The sequence below is a fragment of the Crocodylus siamensis genome, chromosome 13 (assembly GCF_052110815.1).
Source record: "Crocodylus siamensis isolate JL-2025a chromosome 13, ASM5211081v1, whole genome shotgun sequence".
Lineage (NCBI taxonomy): Eukaryota > Metazoa > Chordata > Crocodylia > Crocodylidae > Crocodylus > Crocodylus siamensis.
In genome coordinates, this window is record NC_143407.1 from 33,116,587 (window position 1) to 33,138,768 (window position 22,182).

At 52.1% G+C, this 22,182-nt stretch overlaps 1 protein-coding gene across 8 annotated transcripts in view; it reads left to right on the plus strand.

The window, feature by feature from the left end:
* ACACA (acetyl-CoA carboxylase alpha) overlaps positions 1-21,803 on the plus strand; it is a 166,330-nt gene extending 144,527 nt beyond the window's left edge. For all 8 annotated transcript variants that reach the window (XM_090025369.1, XM_090025367.1, XM_090025368.1 and 5 more), the window contains 4 exons: positions 7,041-7,195; positions 7,807-7,977; positions 19,711-19,847; positions 20,676-21,803. In XM_090025369.1, coding sequence (XP_089881495.1) covers positions 7,041-7,195; positions 7,807-7,977; positions 19,711-19,847; positions 20,676-20,802 — 590 coding nt within the window. In that variant the 3' untranslated portion in view covers positions 20,803-21,803. The remainder of the gene's footprint in view (positions 1-7,040; positions 7,196-7,806; positions 7,978-19,710; positions 19,848-20,675) is intronic.
* The last annotated feature ends 379 nt before the right edge of the window (positions 21,804-22,182 follow it).

The window sequence follows — 22,182 nt, forward strand, 5'->3', positions numbered from 1 at the left end:
GGGAGGGTTGTTCTTTTCCCCCCTCTTGCTTTCTCTAAACAGGATAATTACTCCTGGCAAACTCCATACACTTTAATTAAAATGACTGCAACACAAGAGCAAGTCACTTACAACTGTACATGCAGGGAGCTCTAAAAGCTTCAGTCACTGATAAGCATCTCACTTAGATGGCTCATAATTGCTCCCAACATCGGGTGATCATTGCTGTTGTTTTGCTGCTAATGCCATACAATAGCAGGAAAGCCAAGATTGCAGGACACGGTGAATTGCATAATTTTTTTTTTTCTGGTTTTCTTTCTGGCCAATTTAAAATTTGTCAAAGTCGGTCTTCTTCTGGATCACTGCCCTTTGATATTTCGCGCACTCCATTTGCCACAAACAAGCCGCGGGGCCGCAGTTCATGCTGACTCCAGCAGAAGCAGAGAAAGCTCCATTTATCTTACACTGCCTGCTGAATTCTTACTCATTAACTGGGGGTTCACTGCCTCTCTTTAACCCCTGAATGGCTGTCATCATTTCTGCCGAGTGGCTGAATAGTGGGGGAGAGGAAGATCTTCCCATCCATGTACCAAGGGCGTAGGGCTGGGCAAATAGGGTGACACTGTGTTTTCATTTGAGCCATCTTTAGCCACTGGATTTTGACTTGCATGTATAGGGGTGGGGGCAGGGGAAGGTGACAGATATTGAATAATTTGACACAGATCTGCTCATTATCCATTTTCCAGTGCCAAAATCTTTATTAGTTTCATCCTGTATTAAAATGTCACTCAGCGTTGCACTGCGTTAAGCAGCAGCATTGCCTGGAAAGGAGCATGGCAGGAGGGGAGAGGCGTTTTGGCTTTAGAAATGGCCAGGCAATTTGGAGAGCATAAGCTGGGCAAAGAGAAATGCACGGGCACTGCAAGCAGGGGTCCTTGGGCTGGTGCACTTTGCAGGACACCGGTGCTGTTTTGAGTACTTTGGCTTCAGCCGGCATTAGAAGAGAGGGCTTCAGATTGGAGCAAACATGACGGATGGTCCCTTGGTCGTGCAGCGTGTTCTTCATCAGCCTCGGGAAGGTCACAAGTGGGTGTCAGTTTTGTGATGTTCTGGGACCAGATGGCTCATTCCCATTTGAACAGAAGGCAATAGCAGAATGGCTTCAGTGGGAACAGGACCTAACCCTGTACTTCTCAAGTGTGTCTTTAGTCACAGCGTTTATCCCATGGTAGAGGAGAAACATCTTCTCTTCATTCAGAACAGTTGTAGTGCACGTGTTGGACAGGGATTATCTGTATAGATCTATATAAAATTGAGCCCAGGTGTGTGGGTCGGCACAAAGTGGTGAGCTAGCTCGCGTGGCCATAATGCATCCAGAGCAAAATGCCAGCGTTACACGTTTCTTTCCGTCTCTCGTTGCCTCTTCCGACTTGGTCTTTGTTTGCTGAGCCCAGTGCCGAGCTTGCCTTCAGTCCCCCACATAATAATAATTTTAAAAAAGCTAAAATATTTAAGAGCTCCACAGTAGAATAGCAGTAACTGGCTGTATGTTGAGCCATAGCAGTTTATTTCCAGAGGCAACTGTATTCTTTCTTAAATCCCGAACACAGCAAGTCAAAGGTGGTGGTTGTGAGCATGCAGCACGAGGCATTTCTGGCTTGATGCCATGCTTCACCTGTGCCAGCTTGCCGTGATCCTCATACCTGGTCCTCAGAGCGTTCAGGCCCCTCTCTCTCCAGGGCGGGATGGTGTTTCTAGCCAAGCACATGCAACCTCTGGTGCCATCCTTCTACCGTACGCTCTTCCAGGTATTTAGAGAAGTAATGACACAGCCCCATTTATGCATCCCTCCCATATGCCCAGGCAGTCAAATGGGTCTTAATGGCCTTTGGGAGCAGGTCAGAGGTGAGGTGAGCTGGCTCTCAGAGCTGCCTCCACAGATGCTGTTGTGTAAGTAGAGACCAAGCTGACGAAGTATTGCGGGAGCTGAGGCTTTTGGATGGGACAGTTTAAATGCACCTTGGTTGCATGGCTGTGGATTCTGCCATGCTCACATCTCCTGAGGAGCAATTTCTCTGGTCTCTCTCAGTTCAGCAGAGCACTTAAGCATAAGCCTCAGTGGGACTGAAGCGCTTTGTTGGACAGGGATGACCTTGAGAACGGGCTCCAATGCCTTATTGCTCCGAAACATTGTTCTTCCTCTTCACCTCCACAGTGACCTGTGGACATGCAGCACTCGGGTAGGCCAGCTCGCAAGGTTGCGAGTGCTGCTCCGGAGATGGCAGAGCTGATTTTCGAAGAAAGGAGCCCTGACATTTGTTGGGGGTGGTGACCTTGTAGGTGGGAGAAGAGAGGAGACAGCACCGTACTCGCTGCCCAGGACCCCCCCAAGTCTAACGCGAGCTCCTGTGGGGTAGGCAGGTGACTGATATTGTGTTGTACAAGCCACCCTGAAAAATCATGGGCTGGTTTGCTGGGTAACTGTTCACGCAGGAAACTGGCGGTAATTCAGGAACCAAAGCAAATGTTGTCTTGGGTTTTGCTAAGGCCTGGCTGCTGACAGACGGGCTGGACAGGGCCAGAGCCTGCCTCTGGGTATCACTCAGCAGCCAGCCGTTCCCCCCCGGCTTCCTGGGATTCATTTAGCTTTGGACAGAAGACGAGCGCTGATGTACTGAAGAGGCTCAGCTTGCCCCTGCGTGGAGGGCTTTGCTGAGCGGAGGCGCCCTTTGGCCTGGTGACATTGCTGTCACCTGGTAGTGATGGTGCTTGTCTATTTATGATGGTGTCACGGGCCCAGGTCTCATTTACACCCAAATCACCGTTCCCTGCTCTGGCAACATGAAGTGACGATGCAGCGAGGCTGCCGGAGACCGGGCCTCTTGCCCGTGGCTCGGCTGGCATATTGGGAGAGGCGGCGTGAGGCCGGCAGAGGCGCTTCAGCTGCGCATGGTTGTGCACTGAAGCTGGAGGAGCAGATCCCGCATATTCACCGCTTAGACACCATAAACCATCAACTTGATTCAGAAGCTGCCTGGCTTTCTGCAGTCAGAGGGAAGCTAGAATAACATTTCTCCAAGTCATTTTGTCTAACCTGTTAAAGTGGTCATATTTAAAAAAAAAAAAAAAAAAAAAAAAAAACCACTTTGCTACTAAATGTTATGGGAAGCCGTGATTCATGACCCCGCCGAGCCATTTCTGTCTGGCAGGAACTTTATTAAAGCCAGCCCGAGCCCTGACACTCTCGCAGGTTGTAATCACTGCAGGACACCGCGCCTGTCATGGCTCTCTTCTGCGAGACGTATGCATGGGAGGGAGCAGGCGGCGCACTGGCTTGCTGCTCCAGGAGAGGTTCTTTGCTTAATGGGGCACAAATCAAAATAGTCCCGAACGTGGCTTTCCCTGTCACAATCCCTTCCCTTAACTTTTGGAAAGCAGTATAAATTGCTATTCAGTAGCAAGGCGCTTCATGGGATAGGGCTCTCTCTGGATTTATTGCCATGGCTTTTCCATTAGTCTGCACAGGGAGGGCAACGTCTCTGGTCATGGTGATTGCAGGATATAAAGCACGCGCCCAGGATATAAAGCAGGGCAGCGGAGGAAGGCTGGGTCAGTGCCATGCTTCCCCCTGGCGCTCGCAGGGGAAAGGACTTGTGTAGTTAGTGGTGGCTGTGTGTCGTGGTTTGTTAGCATTATCCCGTGAAGTCTGAGTCGGGGGTTGCGGTTGCATTGTGCTGAGCATACCAGGAAGAGGGTCCCTCCTTTGAAATCCGGGTGTTGTCACTGGAGGAGCCAGCTCCAGTGCAGCAAGGCTAGTAAGCCTCGATGTGCTGTTCACTGCTGTTAGAAAGCAGAGGGCAGAAATGAGGCCAAGGCCTTTGCACGTCCAGCCCACAGCACTGCTGTACGTGGGCCTGTGCAGATGCCACCTTCCCAACCGGTAAAGCAAACTACACGCTGGAGCCAGAACTGCTGTTCGCAGCTTCGTGGCACTGAACCAAACAGGGTGAACAAATAGTCTCCAGCCCTGGGGGCGGCTCGTGTCCTGCAGCCTCTGCCACCACGCAGGGGTCACAACCTCCTGTCTAACAATGTTTTTGCTTTTTTTAAAATGCTACGCATCTGACCTTCCTCTGTTGGCTGTGCCCAGTGCATCATATGAAGGGCATCTTGTCCCAGGAGGTTCATCCTGTATCATTCTCTCCTCCCCTGACCCCTTGGAATCACCTTTAGGGCTTGAGCTTAGTGGGGCTTTTGGTTAAAACCTTTACTTCGTTGGCAAGAGCGTTGCTGTGTAGACAAGAGCTTTGTGACCATCACTGCCTGCTCCACCAAGAGCCATTGTGTTCTAAGGGTGGGCATTTAAATACAGCAGTATCATAATGCTGCCGCCTTCGTTTATGCATCTGCTGGGATATATCCCTGTGCATGGAAGCATCTTAATGCTCTTAGGACTGCAAAGTTAACTCTGTGATTGAATAGCTGAGATGATCCACTGATTCTCTGGAGCAAGAGAATCACTTGTCTCTGGTTTTTAATCGCCCTCCTGGCCAGGTTATGGTTCTCCGATGGAGGCTCCTTTCTCTAGGAAATAAATAAATAAACCCCAGGCTTGCTGCAAAACCCCGAGGCCTCGAGATCTGGCTCGAAAAGAAAGAAAACCATTCCAAGATATTTAATTGTACAGGGAGCTTACAGGATTGATCGAGAGCTTAGCTTTTTACAATAGTCCAGTGAATAAGAAATGCTTCTGACAAACGATCAATGATAGGATAATCACTCTTTATCCCCCCCCTCCTCCTCATTGTTACCTTCTTTCTTTCAGGAGAGCAGGGTTCAGAAGTCAAAAATCTTTATAGACGCTGCTTTTAAATTAAGCAGAAAATAGACATTGACATATTTGTTAATCTCACCTAAATCATTACTGGGCCTAGCTGGTTTGCTGTACAACAAGAGAGTGGCACAGAGGCTCAAATGCATGAGTGTTGCTGGCTTAAGTGCAGGTACTGCCATGAAAACCTGGGTTGGAGGTTGGGGCACAGAAATTACTATTTTTTTTTAAATCCTGAAGCCATAAAACACAGATCGTCTTAACTGAAGCAGCACTACTAGCATCTGACAGCACGGAAAACACTTGCATCAGGGGCCACCTAAAAAAGTGGTCTCTCAGCTGAAAAGGGATCTCTCCCTGTGGAGCAACTGCTGAAACTGTATCCTGAGCAGTCTGCGTGTGCCTGCCTGCCTGTATGTGTCAGCATACATGTGTTTGTATGCCTGTGTGCATGTGGGTGGTTGCAGGTGTGTGAGATAGAGCCCAATGATGGTCTGATGGGGAAACTTCTACAGAAGGTGCTGACTTCCCGTACGTAGTGAGGACTGTCCGGCCACTGAACTCTCTATGGGCCTGATCCAAAGCTAGTTGTAACCTTGCAGTCGGGTCCGCTTGCTGCTGTCTGCGGTGCTGATGATAACCAAGCTGTGCTCACGCCTGCTCTCCAGCTCCTTGATGCACTTCCAGACCGACCATCTTTGAAACTGGTCTTTGAAAGTGGAGGAATAGATAGGGCACAACATGAGGAGGAAGTGTGGTGATCCGTCCTCTTCTTTCTCTCCAGCCCAACAGCCCCTTACAATGCCAAACCCAACACTAGATGATCACGTTTCATTACATTTAATCTCACTGACGTCACTTCACAAACCGTAAGGACTGAAGGAAGCTACAGTGGTGGTGCTTATAGCAAGCACAGCACTGTAACGGCCAGATTCAAGGTACAAGTCACTAGCAAGGGAAGGGGTGTTGCCCACTGGCCAGGAAAAGGGGACTGAGAGTCAAGTCTTCTGCCTTTTACTCCAGGCTCTGCTGATGATGACCTCTGTTATTCACTCACCTCTTTGTGCCTGGATTTGTTATTGGCACACTGAGAACATAATTGCATGTGTCTCTCTCTCTCAGGGTGGTGCAAGGTTGCATTGATGTTTATCCCGTGGGACAGGAGGTGCTCTGTTGTACAGGAGTGTTGGCATTCGCCCGGTGCATTGAGGGAGACCTGGTTGCCATTTGACTTCTCAGTAGCAGTAACCATGACATTGCACCAGGCTTGCTCTGGCCCTGCTGGGGATGCGAGCATAAGAACTGCCACATTTTGGTCGAGCGCTGAGTGCTATGTGACTGGGCTCCTGGTAGAGATGGATCTGCACCATGGCTTGGTGCACACAGGGTTAAAAGGCAACTTATATGGAGCTGCTTGTGCCAAGGCTGTGTTCACCTCACTGCCTGAGTGGCAGCTGGTTCAGGAGCTCAGGCATGGGGGACTTGGTTGCTTTCAAGAGTGATTTTTTAACAGGCCCTTCTCAGGAAAGGCTCCTGAACTCTCATGCATGAGTTTACATAAATCCCATTGCTCCGTTACTGGACATTACTGAACTGCTGCTCTTGTGGTGAGCTTCCTCCTGGGCAGGGATCGTAGTCATGCTGTGTGGCAGAAGCACTAGCAAAGCTGTGCTGCCCAGAGGCAGTCCCAGGGGCTGCTGAGCCACAGATGCAATGGGGAAGGTTAAGGAAATTGCCTGGGCTTGGGACTTTGTCATTTTGAGAGGCTGCCACCTCTGTGAGAGTTTGTGGGGAAGGGAGCTGAATACACGGGTGATGATGATCTGAATTTTCACTTTGTAAATGTCATCTAATGCATCCTGAGCAGCTGGGCAATGCAGCATTATCCTCATTTCGCAGGTGGGAAAACTGAGGCCCACAGAAGTGAAGTGATGTAGCTGAGCCCAGCTCCACACAGATCTGGGACTAGAGCCCCAGACCTCCCAATTCCCAACTCCTCCAGACCTTGGGGTGGCTACAGAAGACAGTGAGAAGTTGGAAGCAGCAGGGGAAGGGAGCTGGGATAGAAAACAAAGCAGAACAGCCAAGGGTGGGGCTGTGAGCTGGGAAGTTCCAGGTCATCTAAAGACCTGGGTAAACTAAAAATGTTTCCTTGGAGAGCAGCACTCGCTGTTTGTGCGCATCTCTGGTTTGACCCCACTGGGTTTCTACCAAGCCTCTCCGATTCCAGGCACCCCGGAGCTCAGCCCGGCTGAGCGGAAGGAGCTGGAGACGAAGCTGAAGGAGCGGGAGGAATTCCTGACCCCCATCTATCACCAGGTGGCTGTGCAGTTTGCTGACCTGCATGACACGCCAGGCCGCATGCAGGAGAAAGCCGTCATCACCGTGAGTAGACCGGCTCCTTGTCCTTGGACACTGTCACCCGGTTGTACACTTTGTGCAACAAAGGGAATCAGCTCAGGCTGAGAGAGACAAGTGCAGCCATGGCTTGAAGTCCTCTGAGTCCTAAGTAGGCACTGACAGGAAGCAGCCTTGAGGCAGCCTGCACCCTGGGGTCTCGAGTAGGCCCGTCCCCAGGGCAGCCTGATAGCTCACTTGGCTGTCATGCAGTGCGTGGAGCTGCGTTCCCAGTCCATGGGTCAGCAGCATTTCCCTAGACCAGGCAGCCCTGTGGTTTCCAGGGAACTCACCTGTAGCTTCCTTTTCCAAATTCTGCATTTGGGGGCAGGTATAAAGATACTAATGGGAGGTGCTGTCTGCTTGTGGCCAGAGCTGCTTTAGCAGCTACTGCAGTAGAGGGGCTGTCGGGGAAACTCCAGGCCTGTTAGCTGAGTGCCAGCCCTGGCTGAGGCGCGCAGCCTGACCTGTGCTGGCAGGGCAAGAGAAGAAGCACTCGAGTGGAGGGAGGGATCTTGTCTTGCCCAGTGGGACCTGGATATGGTGCTGGCTCTGCCCCCTCACCCATGTCCCCCCCTTCCCACACGTGCCTTGCTCAGGACATTCTGGAGTGGAAAACCTCCCGGACTTTCTTCTACTGGAGGTTGCGGCGCCTGCTGCTGGAAGATGTGGTCAAGAAAAAGATCCACGATGCCAACCCTGAGCTGACGGACGGGCAGATCCAGGCCATGCTGAGGCGCTGGTTTGTGGAAGTCGAGGGGACAGTCAAGGTAAGGGCAGAGTCATTGTTGTAGGGCTGCTCCCCTTCCTGGGTGTGACGCGGCTCGTTCCAGGTTCGAATCCAGATCCCCTTTGGCATCGACTCTGCGGACCTGAGGCTAGGGGAGACGAGGCCAAAGGCATTGCAGATGCTTCCTAAAAGGTGGCTGGCCCAGGACTGGTACAGGGACAGCCCAAGGTGGTTGTGCAGGGATAAAGGGTTGAGGGAAAGGCTGGGGCTGTGGGTGCCAAAGAGTTTCATAGCTGGCCACTGTTTCAAAGAACCTCTCGCTAGCTGCCCATGCTGTTGCCTTCCTTTGCCATCTTGTAAGGGCTTTGCCAGCTCTTTCATCCCTTACACTGCTGAGGTTAAAGCTAGGAAGTACTCCGGAGAAAGGAATTGCTCAAGCAAGGTTGCTTTTCTCATCAGGTTTGTGCATAGCAACGGGCAAAAGTAGCAGCACCCGCACAGCAATAAAGGGCAGCGTGTTTGTGAAATTAGCCTAGCTGCACAGCACGGGAGGTGCCAGTTTGACTGGCATCTGTCCGTTGGTTGTAACTGAGTGCAGATCCAGGATGTGTTCGGCTTGCATGGCCTCAGGCAGAAGTTCATGTGGAAGGTGGCACTAGAAGTTCTGCTGAAGGACATGGAGCTGTAGCAGTTGTGGGCTGGCTCAGGCAAATGTGTGCTGCCCCGAGGAAGTCGTAGGGAACAAGGAGGGGCTGTGCTGGGTGGGGAACGGGCAGAGAAACTGCTCCCACATAGCTGAGATTTGTCAAGTGCTTGAACTTCGGTTGAAGTGCAGAAGAAATGCCATGTTTGTCACCACAGCTGGTGTGAGCCACTTCCTTAGCAGCAGGCTTCGCGCAGGCCATGGACTGAGTGAGTCCTGGAAACGCAATCCCTTTTTATCCCGGGAGGTGGGGGCGGCCTCTCCAGCTCAGTGCTGGGAATGAACACGGAGAAAGCTGCGCGCTGCGCCGTGCCCAGAGATCTGCGAGGGGTGGCGGTCCCCAGACCCCTTCCAGGAGCACGAAGCTCACCTTAGAACGCCGAGGGGAGGGCAACCCGGTGATACGGAGACAGCAAAGGGAAAAGGGATCTGTATATAAAACCCCGTTTCCCTGGTGGGGGGGAGGTGTATACTTATATGTATGTGTGTACACACAAACTGCGTATATAGACACGTTATATATACACACAAATGTGTGTACATACACGTACACACACATACATACCCCTATAACAAGAAAAAGTGAGTTTATCTATATTAGGTATGGGTAAAAATATATAGGTTTTATATGTAAGTCTCTTTTCCCTATGTTGTTTATATGTATATATAAAATCATCCCCTTTGTCCTCACAGACTAAATGCATATAGATATATAGTATACGTGTGTGTATAAAATCCTTTTCCCAGTTATAAATATATTTGTAATTCCCTTTGCCCCTACTGCCTAAAAAGTCCTTTTTCCTCTTATGCACACATTTGTGTGTGTGTGTGTGTGTGTGTGTGTGTGTGTGTGTGTGTATAAAAATAAAAGTGTGCGTGTGTGTGTGTATTATAATACTAGTAAATTGCCCAAGAATGAAGGGCAGGCAGCAGGGCCAGCGTGCTGCCACTACTTCGTGCCCACCCACATGCAAACCCACCCCTACCTTTTGTCCAGCCCTGTACCGCTCCCCTGACACACCCAGCCACACATCGTGCACACACCCAGCACCACAGGCACGCCACATGCCACACCCAGCCACATGCCATACACACACGTGCCACCCCCCACACACCTAACCAATTGCCACATGCCCCTCACGCACACACCACACACCCAGCCATGTGCCACATGCCCACCCACCCAGCCACATGCCACGCATACATACACAACCATACACCTAGGCCCATGCCACACATGCACCCAGCCACATACTGCACACCCAGCCACATGCCACTCCCACACACAGTACCACTCACACACCAGTACCACAGCCATGCTACATACACGCCGCCACACACAGCCATGTGCCACATGCCACACACAGCCACACAGTACACTCACCCAGCCACATGCCACACCAAGCCACACACCATGTGCACACGCCAGACACCCAGCCAATTGCCACATCCTCTACACACCCCCACCCAGCCATATACACACAGACAGCCACATGCACCCAGCCACGTGCCAGAGATGCACCCAGCCACGCGCCAGACACACAACCACACGATACTCCCACACTCAGCGCTAGACATGGCACACACAGCCACACATGCAACCAGCTGCACACCACACACCCCCGAAGCCACAAGCCACACCTACCCACTCAGTAACATTCCACATGCAACCAGCCACATGCCACACACGACCACCCATCCACACACACACAGCCAATTGCCAGATGCCCCACATAACACCCACCCAGTGTTCAGTGTTCAGTAGGGACCAGTTCAGCCACCTCCCTGCTGGGCCCCCCTCGGGCCCCGAGAGAGACACGCCTGGGCCAAGGGTTAGCGAGGAGTTAGTTAGGGTACTTCTGGAGAAGCTGGACGTGTTCAAGTCCGCTGGTCCGGACGATCTTCACCCTAGGGTTCTACAGGAACTGGCTGAGGTCATTGCGGGACCCCTGGCGCGGCTCTATGAGCACTCGTGGTGCTCTGGTGAGGTGCCGGAGGACTGGAAGAGGGCCAATGTGGTCCCTATCTTCAAAAAGGGAAAAAAAGAGGACCCGGGAAATTACAGGCCAGTTAGTCTGACCTCAATCCCGGGTAAGCTCTTTGAAAAAATTATCCTGGCACACATCCAGGAGGGCCTTGCGGGGGAATGCATGCTCAGGGGCAACCAACATGGGTTCATCAGTGGCAGGTCTTGTCAGACCAACCTGGTGGCCTTTTACGATCAGGTCACCAAATCATTAGACGCAGGGGTTGCTGTGGATGTAGTCTTTCTGGACTTCCGGAAGGCTTTCGACACTGTCTCTCACCCTGTCCTCATCAAAAAGCTGGGAGACTGTGGTGTCGATGCCCACACGGTCAAATGGGTCGCCAACTGGTTGGAGGGCCGCACCCAGAGGGTGGTAGTGGATGGGTTCTTCTCGACCTGGAAGGACGTGGGCAGTGGGGTTCCGCAGGGCTCGGTCCTCGGGCCTGCACTGTTCAACATCTTCATCAGTGACTTGGATGAGGGGGTAGAAAGCACCCTGTTCAAGTTTGCTGATGACACTAAGATGTGGGGGGATGTGGGTGCACTAGAAGGGTGCAATAGGCTACAAGCTGACCTTGACAGGTTGCAACGGTGGGCGGATGAGAATAGGATGGGGTTTAACACTGATAAGTGCAAGGTGTTGGACATGGGGAGGAAGAACCGGCACCACGCTTACAGGTTGGGGAACTCCCCTCTTGCCAGCACGGAGACGGAAAAGGATCTTGGAGTCGTCATTGACTCCACGATGAACATGGGCCGGCAGTGTGGGGAGGCAGTCAAGAAGGCCAATCGTACCCTGTCATGCATCCACAGATGCATCTCGAGCAGGTCCAGGGAGGTGATCCTCCCCCTCTATGCGGCACTGGTCAGGCCGCAGCTGGAGTACTGCGTCCAGTTCTGGGCGCCACACTTCAAGAGGGACGTGGACAATATGGAAAGAGTTCAGAGGAGGGCCACTCGTATGATCAGGGGTCAGCAGGGCAGGCCTTGTGAGGATAGGTTACGGGACCTGAACCTGTTTAGCCTCCACAAGAGAAGGCTAAGGGGGGACCTTGTGGCCTGCTACAAACTGGTCAGGGGGGATCAGCAGGTATTGGGGGAGTCCCTGTTCCCCCGTGCGCTGCCAGGAGTGACCAGGAATAACGGTCACAAACTGGCGGAGGGTAAGTTTAGATTAGATATTAGGAGGCGCTACTTCACAGTCAGGGTGGCTAGGGCCTGGAACCAGCTTCCAGGGGAAGTGGTGCAGGCTCCTAGCCTGGGGATTTTTAAAAGGAAGTTAGATGAGCACCTTGCCGGGGTCATCTGACCCCGGTGCTCTTTCCTGCTAAGGCAGGGGGTCGGACTAGATGATCTACCTAGGTCCCTTCCGACTCTAGCTACTATGAAACTATGAAACCCACATGCCATACCGCCACACCTAGCCACATGCCACACACAACCAGGCACGTGCCACACTGTGTCACACACCACACCCTATGCATACAGAGCCACATGCCACATACGTGCCACATGTACCTGGCCACATGTCACTCAAACACACAGTCACACACCGTACAAGCAGTCACATGCCATACATGCAGCTACATGCCATACACCACACCCAGCCACTTGGATGCACACGTCACACACCCTCCACACACAGCCAGCCACATGCCCCACACCACACCCAGCCACGTTATGCCACAGCCACCCAACCACGTCTAGCCACATGGCGCACACACACACACACACACACACACACACACACACACACACACAGAGCCAGCCATGTGCCCCACACACAGCCACATGCCCCACACGCCCATGTGCCACATACACACACCCACACACAGCACACACACGTGTCCAGCCATGTGCTACACACCCACACAGCCACATGCACACACATCCAGCTACGTGCCCCACACACCCACGTGCCCAGCCACACAAACACACCCAGGTATGCTCCACACATCCACCCAGCCGTGTACCATATGCCACACACACACACTCAGCCACATGCCACAGAGACATCTCATCTCACCATGTGTGGCACACTGCATACCCAGCCACATGCAGCCAGCTGCTACACACCCACCCAGACTCCACACATGCCACACGCCTTTCATACACACTCAGCCACACACCACATGGCACATACACACACCCGGCCACATGCCACACATGCATACCCACGTTCCACATGCCCCACACATCCAGCCACGTGCCACACTCACAGCCACACACCCAAGCCACATCACATGCCAAACACACCCAGCCACACGCTGCAGACACACCTAGCCACATGCCACATATGCACCCTGCCACACACACACACCCACACACCCAGCCATGTGCCCCACCAGCTACAAGTCGCACACCCACACCCAGCCACGTGCCACGGACACACCCCACATCCACATCTAGCCACATGCCCAGCCACATGTCCAACTACATGCCACACACCCGAACCACATGCCCAGCCACGTGCCACACATGCCAAGCCACATGCTACACACCCCCAGCAACGTGCCAGATGCCAGACACACCCAGCCACATACCACACAAACCCACGTGCCCAGCCACACATGCCACACACTCACCCAGGCACATGCCACATGCCACACACACGCATCCAGCCACATGCCCACACACAGCTGTACCCACCTAGCCATGTGCCTCACGTACCCATGTGACACATGCCCAGCCACATGTCTCCACACACGCAGCCACGTTGCACATACCCAGCTATGTGCCACACCACACACGCCCAGCCACATGCTCCACACCCACATGCCACACACCCAGCCACACGTGCTACACATGCTGCACACAGCCAGCCACGTGCCTCACATGCCCCCACACACACAACCATTTGCCACACACCACACACGCCCAGCCACATACTCCACACACCCAGGCACACATGCCTAGATGCGTGCCACACAGAGTACACATGCTCCACACCCCTCATGCCACACCCAGCCACACATCCACCCAGACATGTCACATGCCACACACCCAGCCACATGCCGCACACCACAAACACCCAGCCACATGCCTCCCTCACACAGCACCACTCAGCCGCACACATGCCACCACACATCCAGCCACACGCCCCACACACTTACCTTGCTGCCTGGCCCACTCAGCAGTGGGATTCACATGGCACTGCTGTCAAAGCAGCTGCAGCGAGGCGGGGAGCAGAGGTGGAGCTGAGTCCGCAGCTGCAGCCGCCCCTGCCCCATGCACAGACCAGGGGCCACATCCCCCTCAGCTCCCTGGCGCTACGCGTCTGGAGGAGCCGCTGGGCTCTGAGAGTGCCATGGCCCAGCCCGGCTAGGGCCACATTCACCGTGACTGGGCCCTCAGCCAGGCCAGGTCATGGGGCAATGAGAGCCCAGTAGCTCATGCAGGGGTGCAGCATCGGGGAGCCAAAGGGGCAGCATGGGCCCTCCCTTGCCCAGCTCCCCTGCAGTGTGTGCAGCAGCAGGAGCCACCCAGCCACACCCCTGGAGGAGCAGCTGGGCTCCCATGGCCCCGGGACTCGGCCCAGCCTCAGCCCCAGTCCCTTGTGGCCCGTCCAGTGGCAGACCACTGACCCCCCCCCACCTCCCTTTCCTGTTTCCCTCCCTGCTGGCTGTTTGGGGTGGGGGGACCATGTCTGCCTGCTCCCTTGAATCCCAGTGCAAAGCTGTGCCCGAGGCCGCCTGGGCCAGCCCACCCTCTTGGCAGTGTATGCACAGTTGGCCCAGAGCGTTATGGACAGACAGAGACAGGCTAATGTTTTTATTATATTAGAATACTAATAATCTTGTTTGCCCCCACTGACTAAATACATACATATGAATATTCATATAAAAATCCCTTTTCACTCTTAATAATCCCCTTTGCCCCTACTGTCTAAATACAGGTCATGGAAAGCTCTTTACCTTCATCTCTGGGGTCAGAGGGGGAAAGAAGATGGAAATGATGGTTCTGTTTTAATGGTTTGCAATGTTGCAGCAATGCAGACCGTTCTGAAAGTCCCTCGCTTTCTTTCTAGTTAATGCTGTTCAGAACCTGTGCGTATAAGTGACTTTCTTTTTGTGCACTTTGGGGGTGAGGAGTGCAGCGCTGGGGGAATCGAGCCTTCAGACATCTGTTCCCCCTGAGCAGCGAGGAACCTGGGTGTGCCCTGGCGGTTTTGCTTTCGAGAGTGGAAGCCCTTATCAGTAGTTTGCCCATTGCTGTGCAGGACTTTCCCAGCACCCCTTACCAATGCAGAAATGCTCACACGTGTTCCCTTTTTCTCTGGAAAAGCAGTTTTCCCTCCCACACTCGGGCAGTGTCATTGTTGCCTCTCTTCTTCCCCCTCCCCCCAAAAAGCAAAGGAAATGCCAGCGGCATTTGAGACATAGCGACAGTATAAGTGAGTGATGTAATTCTTTTGTTTCCCTTGGAGAAGTCACTTATCTTGAGTTATGGGATTGTATTTGATACTGCTGGAGCTGCCGGCTTGCAGACAGTGCAGAGTTATTGTCTGCTGTTTGGATGTGGAGATTTAGGAAGGGGCTGGAAATAAGTAGTCAGTGCTGTAACTTCAAAACATGGGGAGAGCTGGAACAATTAGAGGGGCCTGTGCTGCACTCAGAAAACCTTTCTGCTTCCTGCATTAGGTTGTGTGAGAGGTGCTTGAAACACATCCACCCTGGCCCAGCCCACCGACGGAGCCAAGAGGTGGCCCTGGACAGCAGGGCTAGGTTTTGCTTGCAATAAAACTGCCCAGCTAAAAGCCCAAGAGGTGCCCATGAGTGGATGACATGAAGCCCTCAAGGCTGCATGGGAAAGCTCTGGTGGAGCCAGGAACCAAACCCAGGTCTTCTGAGCTCCTCCCGACCAACTCCATGAACCTCATTGATGAGATGCGGTTGGACTGGAGACTGTCCAAGCCTGTTACATGGCTGTAAAACCTCTCTGATGGTTTTTAATAATTGTTGTTTTGGTGGTTTTGAGGCAGATCTTACTAAATCTTGAGCAGTGACAGCACTCACTGGCTACGCGGCATCATTCATCTAGCTTGCTGCCCAAAGGCCGCAGGCGGAGAAGGATAATCGGGTAGACACGGCCCTGTCATGCTTAAACGCTGGAGCGCAGCACCCCAACCCAGTGGTAGTATCTGAGCACTCCAACCGGTTGTGTGGCATGCGGTGTTTGGCACTGACAAGAGCGCTAAGGAAGAGCACTTCTGGGCACACACGACAGTCCCCCAAGGCCCCTTCTGAACCTCCGGGATACAGAAGCTAAATGTAGGTTTGTTTCGCATTGAATCGTGGTCTTAAACCGTGCACTAAGCCAGAGGCATTGGGATGGCGCCAGCCATGTGGGGTGCTTGGCATTTTGCAGGCATGCAGTGTACCAGGATGACACCCATCTCCAGCTTAGGTCATCTTTCCACTCACAGACCAGGCAAGCAGGGCAGTCGTGTGTCCGGCTCGCTCTCCTGCTGGGCCCCCTGAGCAGGCAGCCAAAGACAAGAGAGAGCGGTGAGCACAGTGACCGTGTCGCGTTTTGGGTCTGAACATCTGCATTAAACCACCCACCAGGTGTTGGTGCATCATCACGATTGCTGTTCCTTCGTGCAGAACTTGGCACTGAATTCCCCCTGCCCGGGTCCGTGGGGTTTCCAGCAGTTGAGCTGGTGCCGTCTTTCATCTGATCATTTTGTTGTCAGTTTCTGTGGTTTCTTTTCTTTCCCTTTTTTAAATTGTGCTTGAAGTGGGAAGCTGGCGATCTTTGAAGCACAAGCTCTGAAGCTGCCGGTAGGATGGTTTTGTTACAACCCTCCGATTTGTGTTCTTTATTTTATTTTTAAAATCTCCAGCACTGGGGCTGTGGAAGGGGAGGAGGCGGGGGAGAGCGTTCTCTGGAGGGCAGCAGGCTTTCCAAGGTAGTGTCTGAGCATCTTTAAAAGTGGGCATCTCGTTAGCTAATACATTACACCAATCAGGGAGAGTTATCTTAAGCCACAATTAATCTGCTCCCTGGCATATGTTGATAGGGAAGCATCATGCTGTTTCTTAATTAAAAGCAAACGGATTAAAAATGATTAATAAGAGTATTAAATATTCTCCTAAACTAAAAGCTTTGGGATTCTCGGGTAAATCGAGCTTTACGCAGCTCTGCAAACTGGAAGGCATTTACTGGGCTTTTTTTTTCTTGTTCCCCTTTACTGAAATCTTCATAAGTGCCCTCTTTTGTATGCAGGGGGGCACTTCTGTCTAGTCTAGGGGCAGAGGCAGGGAGCAGTAGCTAGGGAGTTTGAAAATAACAATAGTAATAATAAGGAAAATCACAAAGTCTAAGCGCGGTCCCTGTTGGCAGACAACTGGAGAGCTAGATTGCCCTGTATATTTGTGTAAAAGCCCTGAGCTCAGCCAGGTACCGAGCCTGGTAAAGCTTTTCATAATTCAAAGTCTGTCCCACTTTCTAGTTAGTAACTTGCTTCCCTTCCCCTTCGCCCAGCCCAGCTCCCTTACTGCGGGCTGTCTGTGGGCACTGCGAGACTCTGGCTTCCTGTTGGTGGGTTGCATGTGGAAACTGGACTGCATCCAAGTGACATTGTCGACCACCAGTGGTTTGTGGGAGTTGGGTGGCGTTGGGTGTTGTGGGGGCAGTTACTTTTGTGAGCACAGGGAAGGAGCATCTGCTGTGGGTCATGGGGGAGGAAAGACTCCCAGCGAGTTCCTTGGGTTGTGGCAACCGACATGGGGGTCAGGCTCAGATGTGCGGTTCGTCCGGTGCGAACAGGCAAGGAAGCGGTTTTCTGCCAAGAGTAAACTGCATGTGGCAGAAGACTCCGAGTGAGAATGGGCCAGGTTTCAAATCCCAGCTGGCCTGAGTGGTAGGGAATGGAGGGCAAGCCCTCGGGGGTCTCAGACTTTGCTGCCCCTAGTGCTGCTGCTCCAAGGAGCTCCAGGTTCTGGGCAGGTCTGACCGTATCCACCAGTCCAGCACACCGGGGAGCACGCAAGACTTCCCTTTAGGCGACGACACGTACATGTACAACACTTCTTCCCAGCTCCTTGAGTCAAGCAAGCAGGAATTGAAAGGCCTTTTGGTGCCAGTTTTATATGTCTTGGGACAGATTTATCCATGAGCGTCCCAGCAGTTCTGGGCTGACGGGGCTGTTGATCTTGATGGCGGTTAGCTGGTTGCATGCAGGCTGCATTCAAGTGAGAGGCAGGGCTGTTTCCAACCCCATGGCCACAGAGGGTTTTTTAATGCACCCACCTATTAAATTACCGTGCTGAGCTCATTGTCATTCTGACTTTGACTTCGTTAGTGATAACAGAGAAGGATAGTGCACCTTTAAATGACGAGCTTTGTGTTTAATTACCCAAATAAAATGACATAAATATGAATGAGCACTAATGGTGGTACTTGGTTTTCCGGAAACCATTAACAAAACGATTCTTAAATGATTTGTAAAGAAAATGAGAGGAGAAGAGAGGAGCGAGAAGGCTATTAGGCTTCTAACACACTCCTGAATTATTATGTAGTCAACTACCTAGCAAGTATCAGGCTAAACGATCTTGCAACAGAAAAAAATGGGTTGTTGCTGCGGCTTTTCCTGGTTGTAGGTGCTTTGACCTCCGCGGTTGTGCTCAGATCTGCTAAAATGTGGGTTAGGTTTCTTGGGTGGTGATACTGGTGCACTGACATTGCTTCAGTTTCTGGGTATGTCCCATTGTGGCTCAGTGGTCTGGTTTGGTGGGTCTTTCCCTGAGAAGCCCTCACATAACTGTGCCTCCTGTTGCTGTGAGTCTCTCTCTTTTCATGGGCCTGAGTTAGGAGTCTGCATCCCACAGGTTTGCAAATTCCACGGCCCTAAGGTTTTTGCAAATGAGCTGAAATGGAAGAATCGCCCTCTGGGGTGGGCTGTTTTAACAAAGCTGAGCAGCTCTTACAGCAGGAAGCAAGCAATGGCACTGGCATTTGACACGTGGCAGAATGCAAGCCGATGACTTAAAATTTGGCCCGTTGCTCAGAAGCCAGTGCAGCTGCACCTCGGATCTGGTGGGTGGGTGAGCAGTGAGGGACTTTGGCTTTGTAAGCACTGAATCTGCCTGAGGTGGCCCTTGTGTAAAAGCATCAAAGAACACAATGATTGGAGCATGGGGCTGTGATTACAGAGGTGATGCACGGGGGGTGCACGTCTTGCAAGACTGCAATGGACAGGTGTTTGAGTCACCGTATTTCCGTGAGAGCTGTGTTTGTGCACCTGGCGTTGGCACTGGAGCGAGCCTTGTAAGGTCCCTGTCACTCTGGGCAGCTTTCTCCGGGATCGCAGAGCCTGTCCCCGCTCTGGTCGGGTGGGCGCGTGCTGGAACGCAGGCAGCAGAGCCAGCCAGCTCTGAAGGGCATCTAGTGATGCTGTGCCCTGCTCTAACCGATGGGACAAGACCCCCACTTTTCTGAGGGTGAAATCTAGAGCCTCTAATGGCAAAGCAGCCTTTGCCCTCCCTGCACTCAGGGGGCCTGTCTGACTTCAAACCAGAAGGCCAGGCAGGCTGGTGCCACCTGGAGCTCAGTTGCATCCGTCATCCCCTTAGAAAGGCTCGGAAGGAGAAGGCCCAGCCCTAAACGCAGGGGGCTGAAAAGCTTGGGAAGGATTTGTGCAGTTGGTCCCTGTCACCCCTGAGACAGGAGAGGCCCCTTCTCCCACAGACAAAACACCTGCCTAGAGTAAGTAACTCACATTGCCAAGCATTTCGAACAGTGGAGCTGCTGCCTCCCTGGTTTCCATTTAATCACATTTAAGGAAGGAGATGCAGAACAAATACATCATCCTCTGACTCCTGCTAATTGTTACTTGCCTTTTGCATCCATAAAAGCTAACTGCGCCAGGAAATCGCAGAGGGTCTTCAGCCTAATATTTTACCCAAGGTTGCCAGTAATTGCTAATTAAATTTCAGGAATGGTAGCGCTGGGAACAGGGTAGTGCAATCAGTCAGTGGAAGTTCCCCGGGACCTCGGGTGCGGGCTGGGGCCGGTTCGTGACACTTGCTGTTTGTTTGCAGGCGTACTTGTGGGATAACAACAAGGACCTGGTGGAGTGGCTGGAGAAACAGCTCACAGAAGAAGAAGGCATTCGCTCGGTCGTGGAGGAAAACATCAAATACATCTCCAGAGATTACATCCTCAAGCAGATACGGAGGTAAGCAAGCTCCAGTGCAGCATCTGCCCCACTGCAGGAAGTGGAAAAGCTCCCTGTGTTTTCAAAGGCTGTGTCTACCCTTAGGGTTTTCCCCCATGAAATCTACCACTCCTGCTGACCCTTGAGGTGGTGGTAGAAGCACTGGCAGTCCCAGGAAGTTTGCCGATAGCTTGGTCACTCGGGCCCCTCTTCATACAGGTGCCGAGGGTCTCTGGGGAGGCTGAACTCTTTCTTTAATTAAAAAGTCCCTGGCTCTGTGTCAGAACCATTTCAAAAGATCTTGCTTGTGTGTCTCCTGTTCTGGGTGAGGGAAGCAGATTAGCCAGCTCAGAGCACGCAAGGGAGATGTTGTCTCTGTTGTGAGGTGCATTCTTTTCCACATGCAAAGCTAAAACAATCAGTTCCCAAAGCAGATAGAAAGCGGGGAGCAGGGAGCGCATGTTACTGCGTTGCTGGGCTTTGTAGGTCTTGTGCTTTGCAAGTTTTCCAGGCACCTCCATAAAGTCTGTCTGCCACAGGAGATAGGTGTGTGGTGCTTCTGGAAAAGAGAAGATACCCCTTGAGCAAGAATGATGAACTGCTGAGAGCAGGCAACTGGGTTGCATGAGCATGGTGCCTCTTAATGCATTTCGGCTCACTGGAGCCTTTGCTGACCTGTCCGGTGGCTTTCAGAGATCCCGCATGTTCAAACGGTCCGTAAATGGCTCCGTTTGGTACTAACTGCGGGCTGGCCAAGGAAAGGTAGCAAGCTGCAGGCAGCCTTATTACAACACGAGCTGGACGAGGAGGATGTTCGCTGCTGGCACTCATTCTCTCGCCTTTTTCCAGTTTGGTACAGGCCAATCCTGAGGTTGCCATGGATTCCATCGTTCACATGACCCAGCATATATCACCGACCCAGCGAGCCGAGATAGTGCGGATTCTTTCAACAATGGACTCTCCTCCTTCGACGTAAGAGGATTCATCTCCCATTCCCCTTTTTCCCACCGTACAGTGGAAAAAGCTGCAAGTTCCCCTTTGCTCAACGCTGTACTGAGAAGAGGAAGCAAAGGGAAATGCTACAGCAACAACACTTTTATATCTGAAAATCAGACTGGCTGCAAAGACACAAGGAAACTGTCTCAAAGCAAGTTCCAGGAGCCAGGTCCTAGCTGTCTTAACTGTACCTTATTTATTTAACACCATGTGACTGGACCAAAGTGTCAGCTGGCTGCTCGGCTGCCACGCAAAAACACTACACAGACTATGAAGGGTACCCCGGTACCGTGAGGTCTTAACGCGCTCTCAGTTCTGCCCTTGCCAACTCGCCTTTGTTCGCCCAGTCTGGGGGAGGTGGGACAAAGGTGGTGGCTTTGTACGTGCCAGTGGTATTGGTCAGGGCTGGCTGTTCCTCCAAGTGCAGCTCAGATGTTGGTTGATTCCCCATAGGAAGACATGGAAAAATGGCACTCATGGTAGTTTTCTTACCCTCCCAAGGAGTGGAGACACCCAGTGACTCCTGGCATCTTCCCTCCTCGCTGCTGCTGGCTACATTTTCCACTTCAAACACGCACAGCTGTCTTGTGTGCTCGGCCTCCAACCACCCCCGTCATATAAATATTGCTCTGACCAGGGCTTTCGGCCTGCCTTGAGTTGGAACAGAGTTTCTGCTGGTTTCCTGCGGAATGAAAACACTGTAGATTATAATTGTCGCTTTAGCTGCACCCAGAAATTGGATTCTAAATCCATAGCAAATGGTAGCTTTTTCTGTCTTAAAGGCTGACCGCACCTATCACCTCACTTGTGTATAGAGCGGCATTGATACTCTTGTCTGCACATTCAGAAGCTGTAGCTAAGGTTGTGTTGGTACTTGTTAGTTTTCCCTGGATGAGAGCGACAGAAAGGCTCATTCCGTGGCTTGGGGGAAGGTGGCAGTAGTTAGTTTCAGATGTACTGAAATTAAAACCACCTCGCTAACTTTTTTGTACTTTTTTGTTACTGAAACCAATGTTTTTAAATGAAAAAAAAACAGCTGCTCAATCAACCGTGTGAACAAAGCAATTTTTCACCCTTTTAGAAAGAGGGAAAGGAATCACAAATCAGCTTTTTTTGTCAGCTGCTGTATTCACTACGTCACGGGAGGGAAGCCTCCACCCATGCCCAGTGGGTTCCTTCACAACCAGCAACAGAGATCTGGGTTTTTTAAAAGATCATTTTCCTTTTGGATGTCTGCTTTAACAAATTAATGGTGACATGTAAGTATTAGCTGCTACACTGGCATGGTATGTCAGCTGCACAGAAACTTCCCAGTAAACGCTTGGAGATGGATTTAAATACAGCAGTAGGGTTCTGTCAC